Source organism: Equus caballus, chromosome 6, assembly GCF_041296265.1.
Source record: "Equus caballus isolate H_3958 breed thoroughbred chromosome 6, TB-T2T, whole genome shotgun sequence".
Lineage (NCBI taxonomy): Eukaryota > Metazoa > Chordata > Mammalia > Perissodactyla > Equidae > Equus > Equus caballus.
In genome coordinates, this window is record NC_091689.1 from 47637659 (window position 1) to 47655741 (window position 18083).

The 18083-nt window shown below is 40.2% G+C and overlaps 1 protein-coding gene across 1 annotated transcript in view; it reads right to left on the reverse strand.

Moving 5' to 3' along the window:
• Window positions 1-1003: 1003 nt before the first annotated feature.
• The window catches only part of LOC100147591 (antigen WC1.1), a 52848-nt gene continuing 35768 nt past the window's right edge, over window positions 1004-18083 (reverse strand). The window contains exons 8-15 of the mRNA XM_005610904.3: window positions 5568-5609; window positions 5161-5475; window positions 4900-4932; window positions 4365-4502; window positions 3841-3933; window positions 3532-3615; window positions 2310-2456; window positions 1004-1269 (exon numbers count right to left, since the gene is read on the reverse strand). Of these exons, the coding sequence (XP_005610961.2) occupies window positions 1151-1269; window positions 2310-2456; window positions 3532-3615; window positions 3841-3933; window positions 4365-4502; window positions 4900-4932; window positions 5161-5475; window positions 5568-5609 (971 nt within the window). The 3' untranslated portion in view covers window positions 1004-1150. The remainder of the gene's footprint in view (window positions 1270-2309; window positions 2457-3531; window positions 3616-3840; window positions 3934-4364; window positions 4503-4899; window positions 4933-5160; window positions 5476-5567; window positions 5610-18083) is intronic.

Sequence of the window (18083 nt, forward strand, 5' to 3'; positions counted from 1 at the left end):
TAAGGGAGGGGGAGGAGAAGACTTACTTTTGAAGAAAGATTGAAGTTTTGATTATTATCTTGGTCTGGACAAAGGCTTACTCTTAACATTTGCAGGTCCTGGCAAGGATGCAAATTGGGGCCCACATACCACGTATTGAAATGTTTAAAAGGCCTAATTAAAGTTCACAAACTTAAACAGAACATGTTATAGCCTCTTCCCTTGACAATATTCCTTCTAAATGACAAAAAACGAAAGCTGTTTGCTGGATCCCTCAGTCTCCTCTTCCAGTAGCCCAGGACATTAACAAGACAAGTACACCCTTTCTCTTCCTCTTGATTTGGGGGGAACTCTTTCTCCCTTTGCTGAGGCCTGTCTTTGCTCAGCCCCACTTTTCGCACCTTTTGTGCTTAAGTGCTGAAGCCAGAGATTTTTCCTCATGCTTCCCAGTCCAGGGCAGGTGACCTCTGCTCAAAAGGTACCCTGATCCCCTATCCTCTCAGAGGAACCTGAGGCTGGAAGTCAAGGTTCCTTGTGGGAATGTTGCCTTGTGGGAAGAGCCATCTCGAGGCTTCCCCTCTTGCTCTCCCAATTCCTACACCTCCCACATAGCAAGGGGCCTGTCCTGTAAACACGTGTTCAACCCAGCTTGTCTGTCCTTGCTCTGCATAAACCAGGGCTTCTCAAATGTTGATATGCATAAGTATAACCTGAAACCTTTGTGACAACACAGATTCTGATTTAGTAGTTCTAGGATGTGGCCTGAGAATTTTCATTTCTGAGTTTATCTTCCTAAGAGTAAGTCCTTGGTTCTGGGCCAGATTTCGAGAGTTTCATGCTATTCAAGAAAAATATGAATTTATATGTACCTAAATGAAGGCAAGAATGTAGTCTGTGGGATGGTGATAACACTGATTTTTCAACTGATGTTTCACTTGGTGAAAGGAATATCTTTGAAGAATGAATTTCCCAAGGTCAGTGTGGGTGAATGTATTTAAATTTTTAAGAGAACAGCACTCGTCTGTGAAGCTCAGAGTATTTATTATGAATAATTTCCTTTCATTATAGGTACATGTAAAAACATTGCAGTAATGAAGAAGATACATTCTCATTTATTTGGGAAACAACGTTACAGAGATTCTTTGAAGAGTTACTTGCTCCAAAAATGGCACTATATGGTGCTAAGCTCAACATCATCATACGCAGGGTCTTCTTGTCTCAGGACCAATGAGGGTTCTTTCTCTTCTATGCTACAGTTGACAGCTTCTCTAGGAGACTGTAGAGAGATGTCTGAAATAGTAAGGAGAACCTTGGTTTCAGTGCTGACAAAAATAAAGGAAGGTGGAAGGAGACGTAAAAAGTGGTTACAAGATAGGGAGGAGGGACCAGTGCTGTGGGGACCCAACGCTTGTCTGAGAAGCTAGATAGAGCTACTCCATACTGACTCAGCCACTCTGTGCAAATCTTGTCTTGATTTCAATAGTTGGAAAGAAGATAGATCAATAATGGCAAGGAGTGGACGACAGACACAAACACTCTCTTCTACAGAAGTCTGGTACAATTCCTTAAGGAATGGAGGGTGGAGATGACTCTCTAGAGCACCTCAGATGACCTCTCCTCAGCACCTCAATAATAGATCAAGCCTGACCTAACATTAATCATGAGAACAATTTGGGTTCTCTGTCAGATGCCAAAAGGGAGAAGCTCAGCCAAATCCCACAATCTCCTACTCCCCAGGGACCACATACTCAAATATAAGCAGAAAGCCTAGTCCTAAGGAATGAGGGTCTTCATCTATCAATTGAAACAGTGAGAGAAATGTGTCTTTGTTTCCTTCTAGTGCTGAGATTTTATGACCCTCTAATTAAGGCCATTGCACATTTTTCATAGATAATGGGCAATATCAACTTTAAACATTTGGTTAAATAGTTACCCCAAGACAAGTTTTCATAGTTCACAAATTTAATTTACATTGCCACTAAAAATCTTTCCAGATTAGTTCTTGCAATCCAAGAGAGTCCGCAAATTTATCGTTGGAACATATGTCTCAATTTGGGGTATGAAAAATGAGAACAAAACCTCTGCAACTCATTACAGACATTTCTACATCCAACTGATGGTGGACATGGACACAGAGAACACAACATGTTTCTCCTCTCAGAAGAGGTAAAATATCTGTAATATACTAGGGAAAGGGAAGAGCTGATCTTATCCAGGTATACGAGGCTACCTAGATTCTGATAGTAAAGAAAAACTGACTATTGACGGTCCAAACTCATCTTTTCCATGGCAGGGAAGTAAGGCTACTGGAGACAGAGCTGTCCACTCACCTGTCTGGGAATACCTGGCACTATCTCCCTCCTCTGGGGAAAAATAATTCTCACTCATCCCAGGGAAAGAAGGAATTTCAGGAACAAATGACTCTTCAACATCATCATAACCATTTCCTGTGGCATTGACATGCTGTCCTGGAGGCTCTGAAAGTAGACAAGGACTTAGGGGGAACAGCAAAATATGGGTTGGACTAGGTGATATCTTAAGTCCCTTCTAATGCAGAGACTCTAACAGCTGATAAATATAGGCACCATACCCAGGGTTGTCTCAAAGGCGTATATTTGATCTCAATCTTCTCAGAAATCATTTGTATCTTCTAAATATTCCAATACATGAAGGTCAATAATATTTTTCTAATATGGTCTCTCATACCATAAATCATCAACAAAAGCAATTGTGCTATGAATTTCAGGTACTATTTTCAAGCATATGGTACTGAGTTGTAACATATAATATGCACACATCAGTGACTGAGGAAGGATGAATCCAGATCGAGAGAACCCAGGCTGTTCATGTGCCCTCTGAAGCTGTGGGAGACACAGAGCTGGCAGGGAGAGGGAAGCATGGATATCTATCACTCAGTGACAGGAGATCTCACCAGTCCCAATCACAGGAGGCCTGGGTTTCAATTCCCTCTAGACCCAACTGACCTCAGGATCTGATCCCCAGGAGCCCTTCTGGACATGCCTCATCCTAAGAGCTGTCCATCTTCACTATCTGGAGGAGATCCTGGAGGGGCATTCTCCTCTCTTAGGTCCCTTGTAAATAAGAGTTTCTAGTAGGGGGTAAGCACAGGTACCAAGCACTCCATGTATTCCAGGGCTTACCAAAAACACTTTTTTGGTCTCAATATATACATAATCCATTAAATGATCCAAATATCATACTCTCTCAGGGTCCAACCATACTTCCAAATGTTCTCTATTGCTACAGAATTTTTGAGATTATCAGTTTCAGATGTTATTTAAAAAAACATGGCCTTTGAACCCATAATAATACATTAGATGCATGTCTGTAAGTGAGGAGAAGTAGCTGTGGATGCAGAAAGCTGAGTATGATCTTTCTCTTTCTGAGGTCACAGAATGGGCAGAGAGAAGAAAAAATTGTTGTGAACTGGAGAGAAGAGATCCTTCTCATCCTAATTGTAGGATGAGTTCTCTTCAGATGAGATTCCTCCTCCTCATCCCCACCATCCAAGGGATGACCTATCTCTACTACCTGGGGCAGATTCAGGGTCTCCAGTCTGCTTGTTGTCCCCTGGGTAATATGGCAGCTTAGTCACTGAGTCATCAGACAGGTTATCTGTTAAGGAGAAAAACATAACAAACAGAAAACTTTTCCCACACCAGGTGGCCCAATGTCATGGTTTAGAAGAAACCTTGAGGATTCAGACTTGTAGAGAGAAGGCTTGGAGCTCTTGACTTAAGAGGAGGCTGACTCTGTGAGGTTGGGTTAGTGGTTGGGTCTGTTCTTGCTGAAGATAACCCATGGCTAGCTCATGAACAGAGGGGAGGGCATGGAACATACCTGGGCTGTCCAACAGGTCTTCCTCTGGTTTTATGATGTAATCAATCTCTTGGTACAAGGGCTCATCAACAGCATCTTCAAAAGTAGATAAGGCTGGGGAGTATGGCATGACTTTAGAGACTGCCCTTGGAGGTATTCTCTTTACCAATAGACAAAGTTTTCAGTGCTCTCCAATTCTCACACTTGGGGAAACCCCTGTGGGCTGCTAGGGCCCCTTTCTTAGCCTTGTGCCTTTTTGAGACAGAACTAAATTTCCTGACCCTGATCTTGATCCTATACTCATTTTCCACTGACACTGTTCACACAGGAAGTTATAATTTTTGAGAGTTTACATTCAACCCAGGACCAAGGATTCAATTCTTTCAAATCTTAAAGTCTATTGTAGAGAAGGTGGACTTTTGCCAGATAATGAAGATGGAGACCAATACTTGTTCACTTTTCTTGATGTCACAACTGGCTTGGTATCACAACTGGAAATAACCTTTCCTCTACTTTCCAGATCATTTACCACCCCTAAGGCCCACCTTGATGCTCTGCTCTCCATCTGTGCAGCTGAATTCCCAGGATGATAAAGATCAGGAAAAGAAGGGCCCCCAGTATGATACAGAAGATCCCAGGTAGGGAGAAGAAGCCAGGGACAGGAGCTGAGCCTGAATTGGTGCCTGAGGAGAGAAGAGGGCCATGTGGTTTCAGAGAGGGTCATAAGCCTAGGAGAGCCGTCCTCCCCACCTCTTATCCCAGTCATCCCTTGAGACCTAAAGACCACGAAGTCACCATTCAGATACAACGGATCTGCCTGAACCCCAAGATATGATTGACCCAGTCCTGAGCAGTGTCAACTGTCTTCTGAATCTGGCTCTAAGGGATTTTTATAAAATGAAAGCTAGTAAAGCTTTGGAGCATTGCAGCTGCCACAACTTAATAGGACTAAAAACACCTTAGACCTTGCCTATGCTAATATGGTTAATTTTGCCAGAAATATTTATATTCAATAGAGCAGGTCCCTGAAAATATGGTTTTCTCCACTATCACATGGTTCAGAGCAGAAGGATCACTTACTTGCATGGTTTTGGAGAACTGCTTTCCTCTCACCTGCAGAGAATAGGAGGAAAATGGGCTCACTGTACTGAGTTGGCCTGGAAAAGCCATAGGGTTACCCTTACTAACCACTGGCATATTGTTCTCTCCCAGATCCCAGGATTTCAGGCAAACCCTCTCCTGGAGCCAGAGCACAGAACAGCAGGTTAGTTCAGGAAGTGCTTGTGGATCTAAATTCATACCTCCTTCAATTTTTGGTCAATTCCCGGATCCTCCACTCACCAGAGCACCTCACTCCAGCATCCTCCTCATGCTTGCAGTCATTCTGCCCCCAGGGCTCCGCAGCACAGGCCCACAGGGAGGACTCCCTGCCCCTGCACTGCACTTCATCCAGCCAGATGCTCCCATTTCCCAGGCCAAATGCTGCCTTTTGCAGGGCATCCAGAGCAGAGCCACAGCCCAGCTGCTGACACACCACCTCGGCTTCTGCCAGGCTCCAGGAGTCATCACATACTGTACCCCAGGAGCCATTGTGCCAAACCTCCACTCGCCCTGAGCACTTGGTGTCTCCTCCTCTGAGTCGGAGCTTCTCTTTGTCTGAAAAGGCAGCAGCACCTCCTGTTACCAACCCTGGTGGGAAGGAAGAAGCCCCTGGGAGCCAACAGGGGAGGCAGGAGGGGCTGATGTACCTGTGCAGGGGGCAGCAGTTGGACAGCTCTTGGGTCTCATTCCTGCAGAAACAGACAACAGGGAAGTGCTGGATCAGGGACAGCTGGGGGTGGTCTTGCCCCCAAATAAGATTATCTAAGGTTCTTGGCTCAGTCCAATGACAAGTGAAAATAACAGGTTTCATGATTAATCTAATGGGCTGGATTAATGAGACATTCACTGGATCTTAGCCCTTATCTCCAGCTGAAATTATTTTATCAGTTTACTTGTTTATCACTCACTGCATTCCAGAATAAACACAGAAAGACATGCATGCAGACAACCACACACACCCACACACACCCCTGAATGAAAGCTCCACTAGAGGAAGGATCTTGCATATCTATTCACCCCTGTGTTTCTGCTATTAGGACAGTGCCTGGCACATTGTGCACATTCATTCAACAAGTATGTATGGAGAATCTTCTATAATTACTGTGTATAGGGGCTTGATAAATATTTATTGAATGCATGAATAGATGAATACAAGTCCAGTAATTCCTTTAAATTCTTACTAATCAGTAAAATAATAAAGAAAATATAAATGAATGGTAATGGTTTGTGGTAATAAATAGTGCATGTTAAAAATAATTAGTCCATAAGCACAGAATTAGTTTATATTCAATATTCCATTTACTTAGTTTTTAATGGAAAATTTTAAAACAGATTCTAAACTACTCATCTATTTTTGAGTATGACATGTGGGCAAGCAAAGATTACTATGTAAGAAGAAACTTAAAAAAGGGAATGTACAGACTAGAACAATCAAAATTCAGAGAAAGACAGTTGGACAAAGAGCTCGCAAGTAAGACATAAATGTCTGCATGAGACTCAAACAAATATACTGAAAAATAGATTGAGAGGACATAGAGATAACAAACAAAAGACAAAAAATAAAAGAATTAAAACTTAAATACATATAAGTTCAAAACAACAGAAGAAAACAGAAGTGTACTTGGTACTTTTCATAAAATATCGGAATTTCTATATTCTTTCTAAATCATCCAATCAAACCTCCTACCCTATGCAGAGAAAATCTCAGAAAATGATGGCAGGACCTTTTTGGGGTGGTTTTTCACTTTCAGAGTCAGAGACTTTACAACCTCTCAATTCAGAGTGTTTTACTGTAGAAAAGATATTATCAATATAAGGTTCAATGATTTAAACCATCATTGGCCTTCAACAGGGAAAAGACAATGAGATGAGGAAAGAGGCAAGAAAGAGGGTGAGCCTCTGCCTTTGAAATATCTATGGCTATTTTCTCTCCTCTGGGAGATTTCAGGAGACTCCCAGCATGTTGTCCACAGTACAACTGAATGGTATGTGTGTGTGTGTGTCTGTGTGTGTGTGTGTGTGAGAGAGAGAGGAAAGAAATGTTGAGAAAGGTGTTATTGCCTAAATGTTTGTCTCCCACAAACATGTACTTATTTATTTCTATATGTTGAATATCCAGGTAAGGACTGACAAAGAAGAGGCAAGAAAATGGAATATAGTTAAATGATTATAATGTTGTGTTTTAAAAAATATAATCTGGCTAAGAAAAAAATGCGGATATGAGGAAAGTGAAAAATTAAGAAAAATCGACAGAGGAAAAGATTGAGTGTCTCCATGAGGATAAAAATGATTGGTAAAGGAGCATTATGGGATATAAGACATAAGGATAAGAAGCAGATCTCATCAAGATGGTGGTGTAGGCAGACTCTGAATTCACCTCCTCCCATGAACACAATCAGACTACAAATATTGTTGGAAAAATTACCCTGGAGGGGAAACTGAAAACTGGATAAAAAGAACCCTCACAACATGAGACAGTCCTGAATGAGACAGAAGAGGCAGAAATTCCTCGGGAGAGAAAAAAAGCCACTTTTGTGAGCCACGGAGATTCACAGCCAGCTGGGTGGGAGCCACCTAAGGGACATAGCCCTCCCTGGAGGAGTGGGATCCTAAGCAGGGGCCCATTACTGCTATAAGCATCCTTCAGACTTGGCACAACTGAGGTGAGTGTCCTACTGTCTGGCTTCACTGGATTTTAACTGCAGTGAGGAATATCCCCAGAAAAGCTATCTGACAAGCCTGAAAAATCCCAGCCCTCAAAGGGCCCTTGCACAAATTCACCCATCTTAGAAAACAACCTAAAGTCACCAAAAAGAAGGCTTCACAGTCCTTTGGTGAAAAGAAACTCACCTGGTAGACTCTGGGTGCATCTCAGTCAGAGGTGAGACCTCTCCAGAGACTGAGACATTGGTGGCAGCCATTGTTGTGATGTAGTACAGGTGTGCTGACACAGAAGCTAGCAGATGCCATTGAAGTTCTTCCCCTGGCCTGTTAGCCCAGGGGTCTGCCACACCCACTAGAGCACAGGTTTAACCAAGTTCAGCCAGGGCAGGCAGCCTGCCCTAGGGACCAGTCCCACCCAACAGCAAGCCCTCAGGTGACTTCTCGGTCTGCATAGACTCAGTGCCTTGATCCTTTACAGGCAGATGTGTGTGCCCCCCTCTGTGGGCCAGGGCCTATGTGAGGACCAGATAAACTGTAGGGGGTATTGATGGAAAGCTGAGGGGTCTGCAGTGGGGTGACTGGATATGCTCTGGGGGTCAGGAAGTGCACATGGGCCAGGACTGTGTTGATGGTGTGTATGGAGCTGTGGGGGGTGGGGCTTATCAGTGGCAGAAGACCTGTGCTTCACAAACAGCCAAAAAGAGTATCAGCCCCACCTACCAAAGCCTGAAACAATTGGGTGCTCCTGTGCCTAGGGCCAACCCCACTCAGCTGCAATCCTAAAACAGCTGACAACAGCCTTGCAGGCCTGAGGCCTACAGTAACTGTAAGCCCCTGAGCCTAGTAACCAGCTACACTGGGTACCTACCCAATTAACAGGAAAGCTGCAATAGGAGTGTGCTATTATACCTTGTAGCCAATGGTGCTGGGGTTTCCCAATCCCAATTTACAAACAGCCATGCAGCAAGGGAAAGACTAGATTCCCTGGGTACATGCATTAAGAGCAAGTCTGTCACAGCAGAATGACACAAGTAGCCCACACAGGGGTCACTCCTGGATCATTTGGACTGGTGATGAGAGGGAAGCACACTGCCAGGCCTCAAAAGGTGTCTCTTCCACACGGCCACTTCTCCAAGATCAGGAGACATAGCCAATTCACCTAGTACATAGATACAAGCACAGAGAAAGAGGTGTAATGAGGAGGCAAAGGAATACATTCCAAGCAAGGGAACAGGACAAAAACCCAGAAAAAGAACTAAATGAAACAGAAATAAGCAATCCACCTTAAAAAGAGTTCAAATAAAAACTCATAAGGATGCTCAATGATATTGGGAGAAGACTGGATGAACACAGTGAGAACATCAACAAAGAATTGGAAAATATAAAAAAGAACCAATCAGAAATGAAGAATAGAATACTGGAAATGAAAAATTCACTAGAGGGACTCAATAGCAGAGTAGATGATACAGAAGAGCAGATCAGCAAGCTGGACAAAAGACTAGAGGAAATCACCCAAGCTGAACAGATAAAAGAAAAAAATAATTAAAAAGAATGATAACAGTCTAAGGGAATTCTGGGACAATATCAAATGCTCTAACATCTGTATTATAGGTGTCCCAGAAGGAGAAGAGAAAGACAAAGGGGTAGAGAATCTATTTGAAGAAGTAATAGCTGAAAAATTTTCTAACTTAAGGAAGGAAACAGACATCCAAGTACAGGAAGCACAGAGAGCACCAAACAAAATAAGCCCAAAGAGGCCCACACCATGACACACTATAATTAAAATGTCCAAAATTAAAGATAAAGAGAGAATCCTAAAAGTGGCAAGAGAACAGCAACAAGTGACATACAAAGGAAAGCCCATAAGGCTATCGGTAGACTTCTCAGCCAAAACCCCTCAGGCTAGAAGAGAGTGGCATGACATATTTAAAGTGCTGAAAGAATATCCTACAGCCAAGAATATCCTATCTAGCAAAGTTATCATTCACAATGGAAGGAGAGATAAAGAGCTTCCCAGAGAAGCAAAAATTAAAGGAGTTTATCACCAAGAAACCAGTTCTACAAGAAATGCTGAAGGGATTTAAGTGGGAAAGAGAAGACCACAAACAGGGTCAAGAAAATTATCAAACCACAACAACAACAAACAAAGCAGGCAATAAAATCCCTGGTAAAGGCAAAAATATAGTAAAGGTAGCAGATCAACCACCTATGAAGATAATATGAAGGTTAAAAGACAAAGTACTAAAATTACCTATTTCAATGATAAGAGGGTAACGGATAGACACACACAAAACAAGAGACTAGATATGATTTCCAAAACATAAAATGTGGGAGGAGAGGAGTAAAAGAGTAGAGCTTTTAGAAAGAGGTCAAGCTAAAGAGACTATCAACTCAATACAGATTGCTATATATGTAGAATATTATATAGGAACCTCATGGTAATCACAAACCAGAAACCTAAAATAAAAAACAAATAAATAAGAAGAAAGAAATCAAACACATTACTAAAGAAAGCCATGAAACCACAAAGGAAGAGAGCAAGATAAGAAGAAATGAACAGAGAAGAACTACTAAAACACCCAGGAAAAAAGTAACAAAATGGCAATAAATACGTATTTATCAGTAGCTACTTTAAATGTCAATGGACTAAACACTCCAATCCAAAGGCATAGGGTGGCGGATTGGATAAAAAAACAAGACCCATATATATGCTGCATTCAAGAGACACACTTCAGACCTAAAGACACTCAGACACTGAAAGTGAAGGGATGGAAAAAGATACTCCATGCAAATGGCAGAGAAAAGAAAGCAGGGGTAGCAATACTTATATCAGACAAAATAGACTTTAAAACAAAAACTGTAGCAAGAGACGAAAAAGGGCACTACATAATGATAAAGGGAACAATCTAACAAGAAGATATAACACTTGTAAATATCTATGCACTCAACATAGGAGCATTGCTAAATCCAGAAAGCAATTATTAACAGACATAAAAGCAGAAATAGACAGTAACACAATAATAGTAGGGGACTTTAACACTCCACTTACACCAATGGACAGATGATCCAAACAGAAGATCAATAAGGAAACACTGGATTTAAATGGCACATTAGACCTGATGGACTTAGTGGATATATATAGAACATTCCATCCAAAACCCACAGAATACACATTCTTTTCAAATGCACATGGCACCTTCTCCAGGACTGATCACATATTAGGCAACAAAACAAGTCTCAATAAATTTAAGAATACTGGAATAATACCAAGCATCTTTTCTAACCACAAAGGTATGGAACTAGAAATCAATTACAGGAAGAAAATCAGAAAGGCCACAAAAATGTGGAGATTAAACAAAATGCTACTGAACAACGATTGGGTCAATGAAGAAATCAAAGGAGAAATAAAAAAATATCTGGAGACAAAAGAAAATGGAAATGTGACATGCCAAAATCTATGGGATACAGCAAAAGTAGTTCCAAAAGGGAAGTTTATAGCAATTCAGGCCTACCTCAACAAACAAGAAAAATCCCATATAAACAATCCAACAGTGCACCTAAGAAACTGGGCAAAGAAGAACAAACAAATCCCCAAATCAGCAGAAGGAAGGAAATAAAAATCAGAGCAGAAATAAATGAAATAGAGACTAAAACACAATAGAAAAATTAATGAAACCAAGAGCTTGTTCTTTGAAAAGATAAACAAAATTGACAAACCTTCAGCTCGACTCACCAAGAAAAAAAGAGAGATGGATCAAATAAATAAAATCAGAAATGAAAGAGGACAAACTACAACAGACAACTCAGAAATACAAAAGATTATAAGATAATGCTATGAAAAGCTATGCCAACAAATTGTATAATTTAGAAGAATGGATAAATTATTAGAATCATACAATCTTCCAAAACTTGAACAAGAAGCAGCAGAGAATTTGAATAGACCAATCACTAGTAAGGAAACTGAAACAATAATAAAAACATCCCCCAAAATAAAAGTCCAGGACCAGATGCCTTCCCTAGTGAATTCTACCAAACATTAAAAGAAGACTTAATATCTATCCTTCTCGAACTCTTCCAAAAAATTGAAGAGGAGGGGAGACTTCCTAACTCATTCTACAAGCCAACATTATCCTGATACCAAAACCAGACAAGGACAACACAAAAAAAGAAAATGCAAAAGAATGAAAGTAGACCATTATCTTATACCATGCACAAAAATAAACTCAAAATGGATTAAAGACTTGAATGTAAGACCTGAAACCATGAAAATTCTACTAGAAAACATAGGCAGTATGCACTTTGACATCAGTCTTAGCAGTATATTTTCAAGTACATGAGTGACCGGGCAAGGGGAACAAAAGAAAAAATAAACAATGGGACTACGTCAAACTAAAAAGCTTCCACACAGCAAAGGAAACCATCAACAAAATGAAAAAACAACCTAACAATTGGGAGAAGATATTTGCAAACCATATATCAGATGAAGGGTTAATATGCAAAATATGCAAAGAACTCATATGTCTCAACAACAAAAAAACCAAAACCCAGTTAAAAAATAGGCAAAAGATCTGAACAGAGATTTCTCCAAAGAAGATATACGAGTGGCCAACAGGCATATGAAAAGATGCTCAACATCATTAGCTATCAGGGAAATTCAAATCAAAACTACAATGAGGTATCACCTCACTCCCATCAGAATGGCTATACTTAACACAATAGGAAACATGTGTTGGAGAGGATGTGGAGAGAAGGGAACCCTGTACACTACTGGTGGGAGTGCAAACTGGTGCAGCCACTATGGAAAGCAGAATGGAGTTTCGTCATAAAATTAAGAATAGACCTACCATATGATCCAGCTATTCCACTGCCGGGTATTTATCCGAAGAACTTGAAAACACGAATGCATAAAGATACATGCACCTCTATGTTCATTGCAGCCTTATTCACAATAGCCAAGACTTGGAAGCAACCTAGGTGCTCATCAAGGGGTGAATGGATAAAGAAGACATGGTATATATACACAATGGAATACTTCTTAGCCATAAGAAATGATGAAATCTGGCCATTTGTGACAACATGGATAGATGTTGAGAGTATTATGCTATGTGAAATAAGTCAGAGGGATAAAGCATCAAATGCCACATGATCTCACTCATAAGTAGAAGATAAAAACAATGACAAACAAACACATAGCAACAGAGATTGGATTGGTGCTTGCCAGAGGGGAAGGGAGGAGGGAGGAGAGGGAAAAGGGTGGTTAGGCACACATGTGTGGCAATGGATTATAATTAGTTTTTGGTTGCTGAGCATGATGTAATCTACACAAAATTCAAAATATATTACTATTTACACCTGAAAGTTATATAGTGTTATAATCCAATATTACTGCAATAAAAATAAAATTAAAAAAGTGATAAAAAAGGAAATATGATGTACATTTGAAATTTATATAATGTTACAGACCAATGTTATCTCAATAAAGAAATAGAAAAGGTTCAAGGATAAGAAGCAGTGGTCAGAGAATGGAATAAAGAAATCAAGATTTCAAGATGTTTAGTTATTGATGATTATTAGTGTATGCATAGGCAGAGAAGGAATGGAAGGAAAGGTGCTTAGAAATGAGGATCTCAATGAGTTGAGAGACCAGAATGTTGTATCAGTTGTGTTTAAAGATGCTGAAGTAATGACTAATGGTTCCAGGAATAAGGCAGAGATGAAGAACCTGGTGAGCCTAAAGTTGCAGTCTTCAGTGGACAAAGGGAAGTGACTAGAAGGTTGGATGATGACAACAACAAACAAATAGTGGGTAGCATTGCTTCATGGAATGAATTTCAAAGTAGCTGGATGTTGAGAAGAAACACAGAAGAGGAATTACTGAAAAGGACAACTGAGAGCAAGGAGTATAACTGTTCCAAGTCTCAGTCCAGAGAAAAGTGTGTTGAAAGAGAAACACACAGCCTCCGATTCACAGGGAAATCAGTGTTTTCAGAGAAAAGTCAAGTTTTTATCAGAACATGAAAGTGAAGGCAATAGTGATGATATAAGGGAATTTGAAGATGATGGGCTCAAAATTCCAGGAGACTCTGCAGAAGATTTTGAGAGAGTCAGATGAAAGGGACATATTAGTACACAGTAGTAAAGGAGGAAGGCCCAGAGGATGAAGGATCAGTCAAGAAGACTTGGATTCTGAGGGCCTCTTAGAAGAGATAAATTCAAACAGAAAGATACAGGGAACCCAGGCCACTGACCACACAGCAGTTCTCCATGATGAGGTAGACAAAAAGATAAACAAATTACTCTTTAACAGGATTGTTTTCTTGGGTCTTGGGTCCTGCCTAAGAGCAGTCTTGGCTCTGCTCACCATTCCAGGGTAAACCTGCATAGCTCTCCCTCAACCTCTTTCTGTTATGGCCATGATGGACTTTTCTCAGTACCTCATAGACACCATATTTCCCACACCTCAGTATTTACACTGACCAAAAAGATCTCTCCACTTTCTTTCCTTTATTGGCTTTATTGATTTGTTTTTCAGGTCTCACTCTAAATGGATTTATTCTTTTGCCGCACGTGCACACTTCCTCAGAACTTTCTATTTCTTCATGACACTAGAAATTTCTGTCCAGAGAGTGTTTTTAGCATTGGATTGTAGCTCCATGAAGGCAGCATGTGATACATAATAAGAAATATGTCTTTGGTCTTCTTCCCATACTCGTGGCACACAGCTCCTAAAACCCTAATTTCCTAAGTGATAAGAGCTTTAGGGGCATCTTTCGTTATAATATTAGTTCTTGTTCCTGGATGCTGAAATATCTATGAAGCAGAGAGATAATACTGCAAGGGTTTTCTTTTAGTTATTCATAAGAAGCCTCTTTCAACCATAGGTAAGTTTATGTAATAGAGTGATTTTTGGAAAGCTCCTAGAGAGATAACCACAAGATGGGGGCTAGTTGCCATAGGAATAAGCCATGTGATTAGAAGGCAGAACTTTCAACCCCACCCCCTGACCTATTAGGAGGGGAAAGGGATTGGAAGTTGAATCAATCACTGATGGCCAATAGTTATATCAGTCATGCCTCCAAATGAAGAGTCTACATAAATATTAAACAATGGAGTTTGGAAAGCTTCTGAGTTAGTGAACACATGAAGGTGCTGGGAGAATGGAATGCATTGAGAGGGCATGGGACTTCCTTGCACCTTTCCCCATACCTTGTCCTATGTATCTCTTCTATGTGATTGTTCCTGAGTTGTATCTTTTTATAATAAAATCTAGTAAGTAAATGATTTCACCCAGTTTTGTGAGCTATTTTAGCAAATTATCAAACCCATAGAGGGGGTTGTGGGAACCTCTGGTTTACAGTTGGTCATCAGAAGCACAGGTGACAACCTGGACTTGTTATTGGTGTCTAAAGTAGGAGCAGTCTTGTAGACTGAGCCCTTAACCTGTGGGATCTGATGCTATTTCCAGGTAGCTAGTGTCAGAATTGAGTTACATTGTATGACACTCAATTGGTGTCAGAGAATTTCTAGGTTGGAAACCCCCCAAAATTTGGCGACCAGAATTGTATTGATAGTAGAGTACAGTGGTGAATTGACAGAAAAGAGGCATTTTCCTTTCCACAGTAACTATATTTCCTTCTCTTCTCTGTCCTCATGCCTGGAACATAAGTTTGTACCTACAGGGACTCAATTACTGTCTGTAAGTAGACAGACTTGAGAAGTAGTCTGAGTGATGTAAATGCCTTGCAGAGTAAAAAAATCATAAGCTTATGAGATGGAGCAAACAGCATTGGATTCCCTGCACTGTGCCTTGTTTACTTTAAGGTGTTGAGTATATCATTTAAATACTCCTAACCTCAGTTTCCTCATCTGAGTAAAATTATCACCATAATACCTATTAAAACTTTGTTGCACATATTGAATTTCATTAAATGTGAAAAAATTCAATATAATGACTAGGACATAGTAAGTGATTCGTATGACTGAAGTCTTACTTCTCATCCTTCTGACTGAGCAAATATAGGTTAATAAACATAATCTAATACTGCATTAGCAATTCCTTAGAAAGCTTAACAGAAGGGATGGAAAAAGATTTTACATGCAAATGGAAACCAAAAGAAAGCTGGGTAGCTATATTTATTTCAGACAAAATAGACTTTAAGACAAAGACTGTTCTGAAGGAAAAGAAGGCCATTATATAATGATAAAAGAGTCAATCCAACAAAAGGATATAATATTTATAAATATTTATGCATCCAACATAGGAGCACCTATACATAAAGCAAATACTAATAGACCTAAAAGGAGACATAAAAAGCAGTATAATGATAGTAGGGGACTTTAATATCCTCCTTATATCAATGGATAGATAATTCAGCCAGAAATTCAATAAGGAAACATTGGCCTTCAATGACACATTAGCTCAGATGGCATTAGCAGACACATACAAAACATTTTATCCAAAAGCAAAGGAATACACATTCTTCTCAAGCGTGCATGGAACATTCTCTAAGATAGATCCTATGTTACTCTCAGAAATAAAATAGAGACTAAAAGACAATAGAAAAGATTAATGAAACTGAGTTGATTTTTTGAAAAGATAAAGTTGACAAACCTTTAGCTGGAATCACTAGAAAAAAAGAGAGAAAACTCAGACAAATAAAATCAGAAGTGAAAGAGGAGACATTACAACTGAAGCTACAGAAATGCAAAATATCCTAAGAGATGACTATGAACAATTATCTGCTAACAAATTGGACAATCTACAAGAAATGGATAAATTCATAGAAACATAAAAACTACTAAGACTGAATCATATAGAAATTCTGGACAGATTACTAGTAAGGAGATTAAACCAGTAATTGAAGACATCCTAACAAACAAAAGTCCAGGACGTGATGGCTTTACTAGTGAATTCTACCAAACATTCAAAGAAGGATACCAATCCTTCTCAAACGCTTCCAAAAATAGAAGAGGAACGAACATTTCCAAACTCATTTTATGAAGCTAGTATTACCTGGACGAGGACACTTACAGAAAAGAACATTACGGTCAAATATCCCTAATGAATACAGAACATGCAAAAATCCTCAAGAAAATACTAGCAAACAAAATTCAATGATACATTAAAAGGATCATACACCATGATCAAGAGGGATTTATTCAAGGGATACAAGGATGGTTCAACATCTGCAAATCAATTAATATGATACACTATATTAACAAAATGAAGGATAAAAATCATATGATCATCTTGGGAGTGACATCAGCATCATGGTAGAGTGAGTGGTTCCTTTTGTCTCTCCCCTCTAAATTACAACCAAACAGACATCCATAGACCATGAGAGGATTTCCTGGAAAGCTGTGGAGCTATGGGAGAAGCCCCCCTCCCCCAGTGACAGCAATACAGGGTGTAAATGTTCACACAGCAGTCAGATGACTGTGAGTGGAGGTAAGGGTGGCCCAGCCCCATCTGTGTAAACACCTAAGGAGTCATGGCAGTGGTGGCCAGTGGCAGTAGCACCTGGTGGTGGCTCCATCCCACAATGGTCAGTGGAGTGGCAGCAGCCTGACCCACACAACTGCAAGCAGACAGGGTGGAATCCCCCAGCCCCCAGCGACGCCACCCTTGAGATCAGCTCCACCAGCAATGGGGGCTATATACAAGTCCCCAGGTCCCAGGCCCCTTCCAGTGACAGCAACAACTGTGAACCCAGCAGCCCTGGGAGTGGTGCAACAAGCACCCCCAGACAACTCAGGACCAGCAGTGCAAGTGGTGCACAGGACAACAGCATTTGAACCTCTGGAGACGCAGTGGAGGAACATGAGACCAAGGAGACCAGAACCAAAGTAACCAAAGCTGTATTTTAATAAGAAAAGGTGATTACTACCACAAATGCACTGGTAGAGGATCAATTCATCAAACACCAGGAAGAACTACAGCAAAATGGAAGAAAAGAAGGATTATGACAACTCTCCAGAAACCAAACTCAGAGTCACAGAAGATTACAACCTAACTGACAGAGAATTCAAATAGCTGTCATAAAGAAACTTAACAAGTTACAAGAAAACTGAGAAAGATAGTTCAGTGAGCTCAGGAATAATATTAAGGAACAGAAGGAACACTTCACCAAAGAGATTGAAGCTCTAAGAAAAAAAACCAAACAGAAATTCTGGATATGAAGAACACAATTAATGAGATAAAAAAGAAATGTAGAAAGCATTAAGAATAGAGCAGATCTTATGGAGGAGAGAATTAGTAAACTTGAAGATAAAAACATAGAAATAATTCAGGTGGAGGAGGAGAGAGAATCAAGATTTTAAAAAGTGAAGAAATTCTTCAAGAAATATCTGACTAGTTAGGAAAAGTAACATAAGGATTATAGGTATCCCAGGGGGAGAAGAGCGGGAGAAAGGAGCAGAGACCTTACTCAAAGAAATAATAGCTGAGGACTTCCAAAACCTGGGGAAGGGACTGCATGTGAACATACATTAAGTTAATA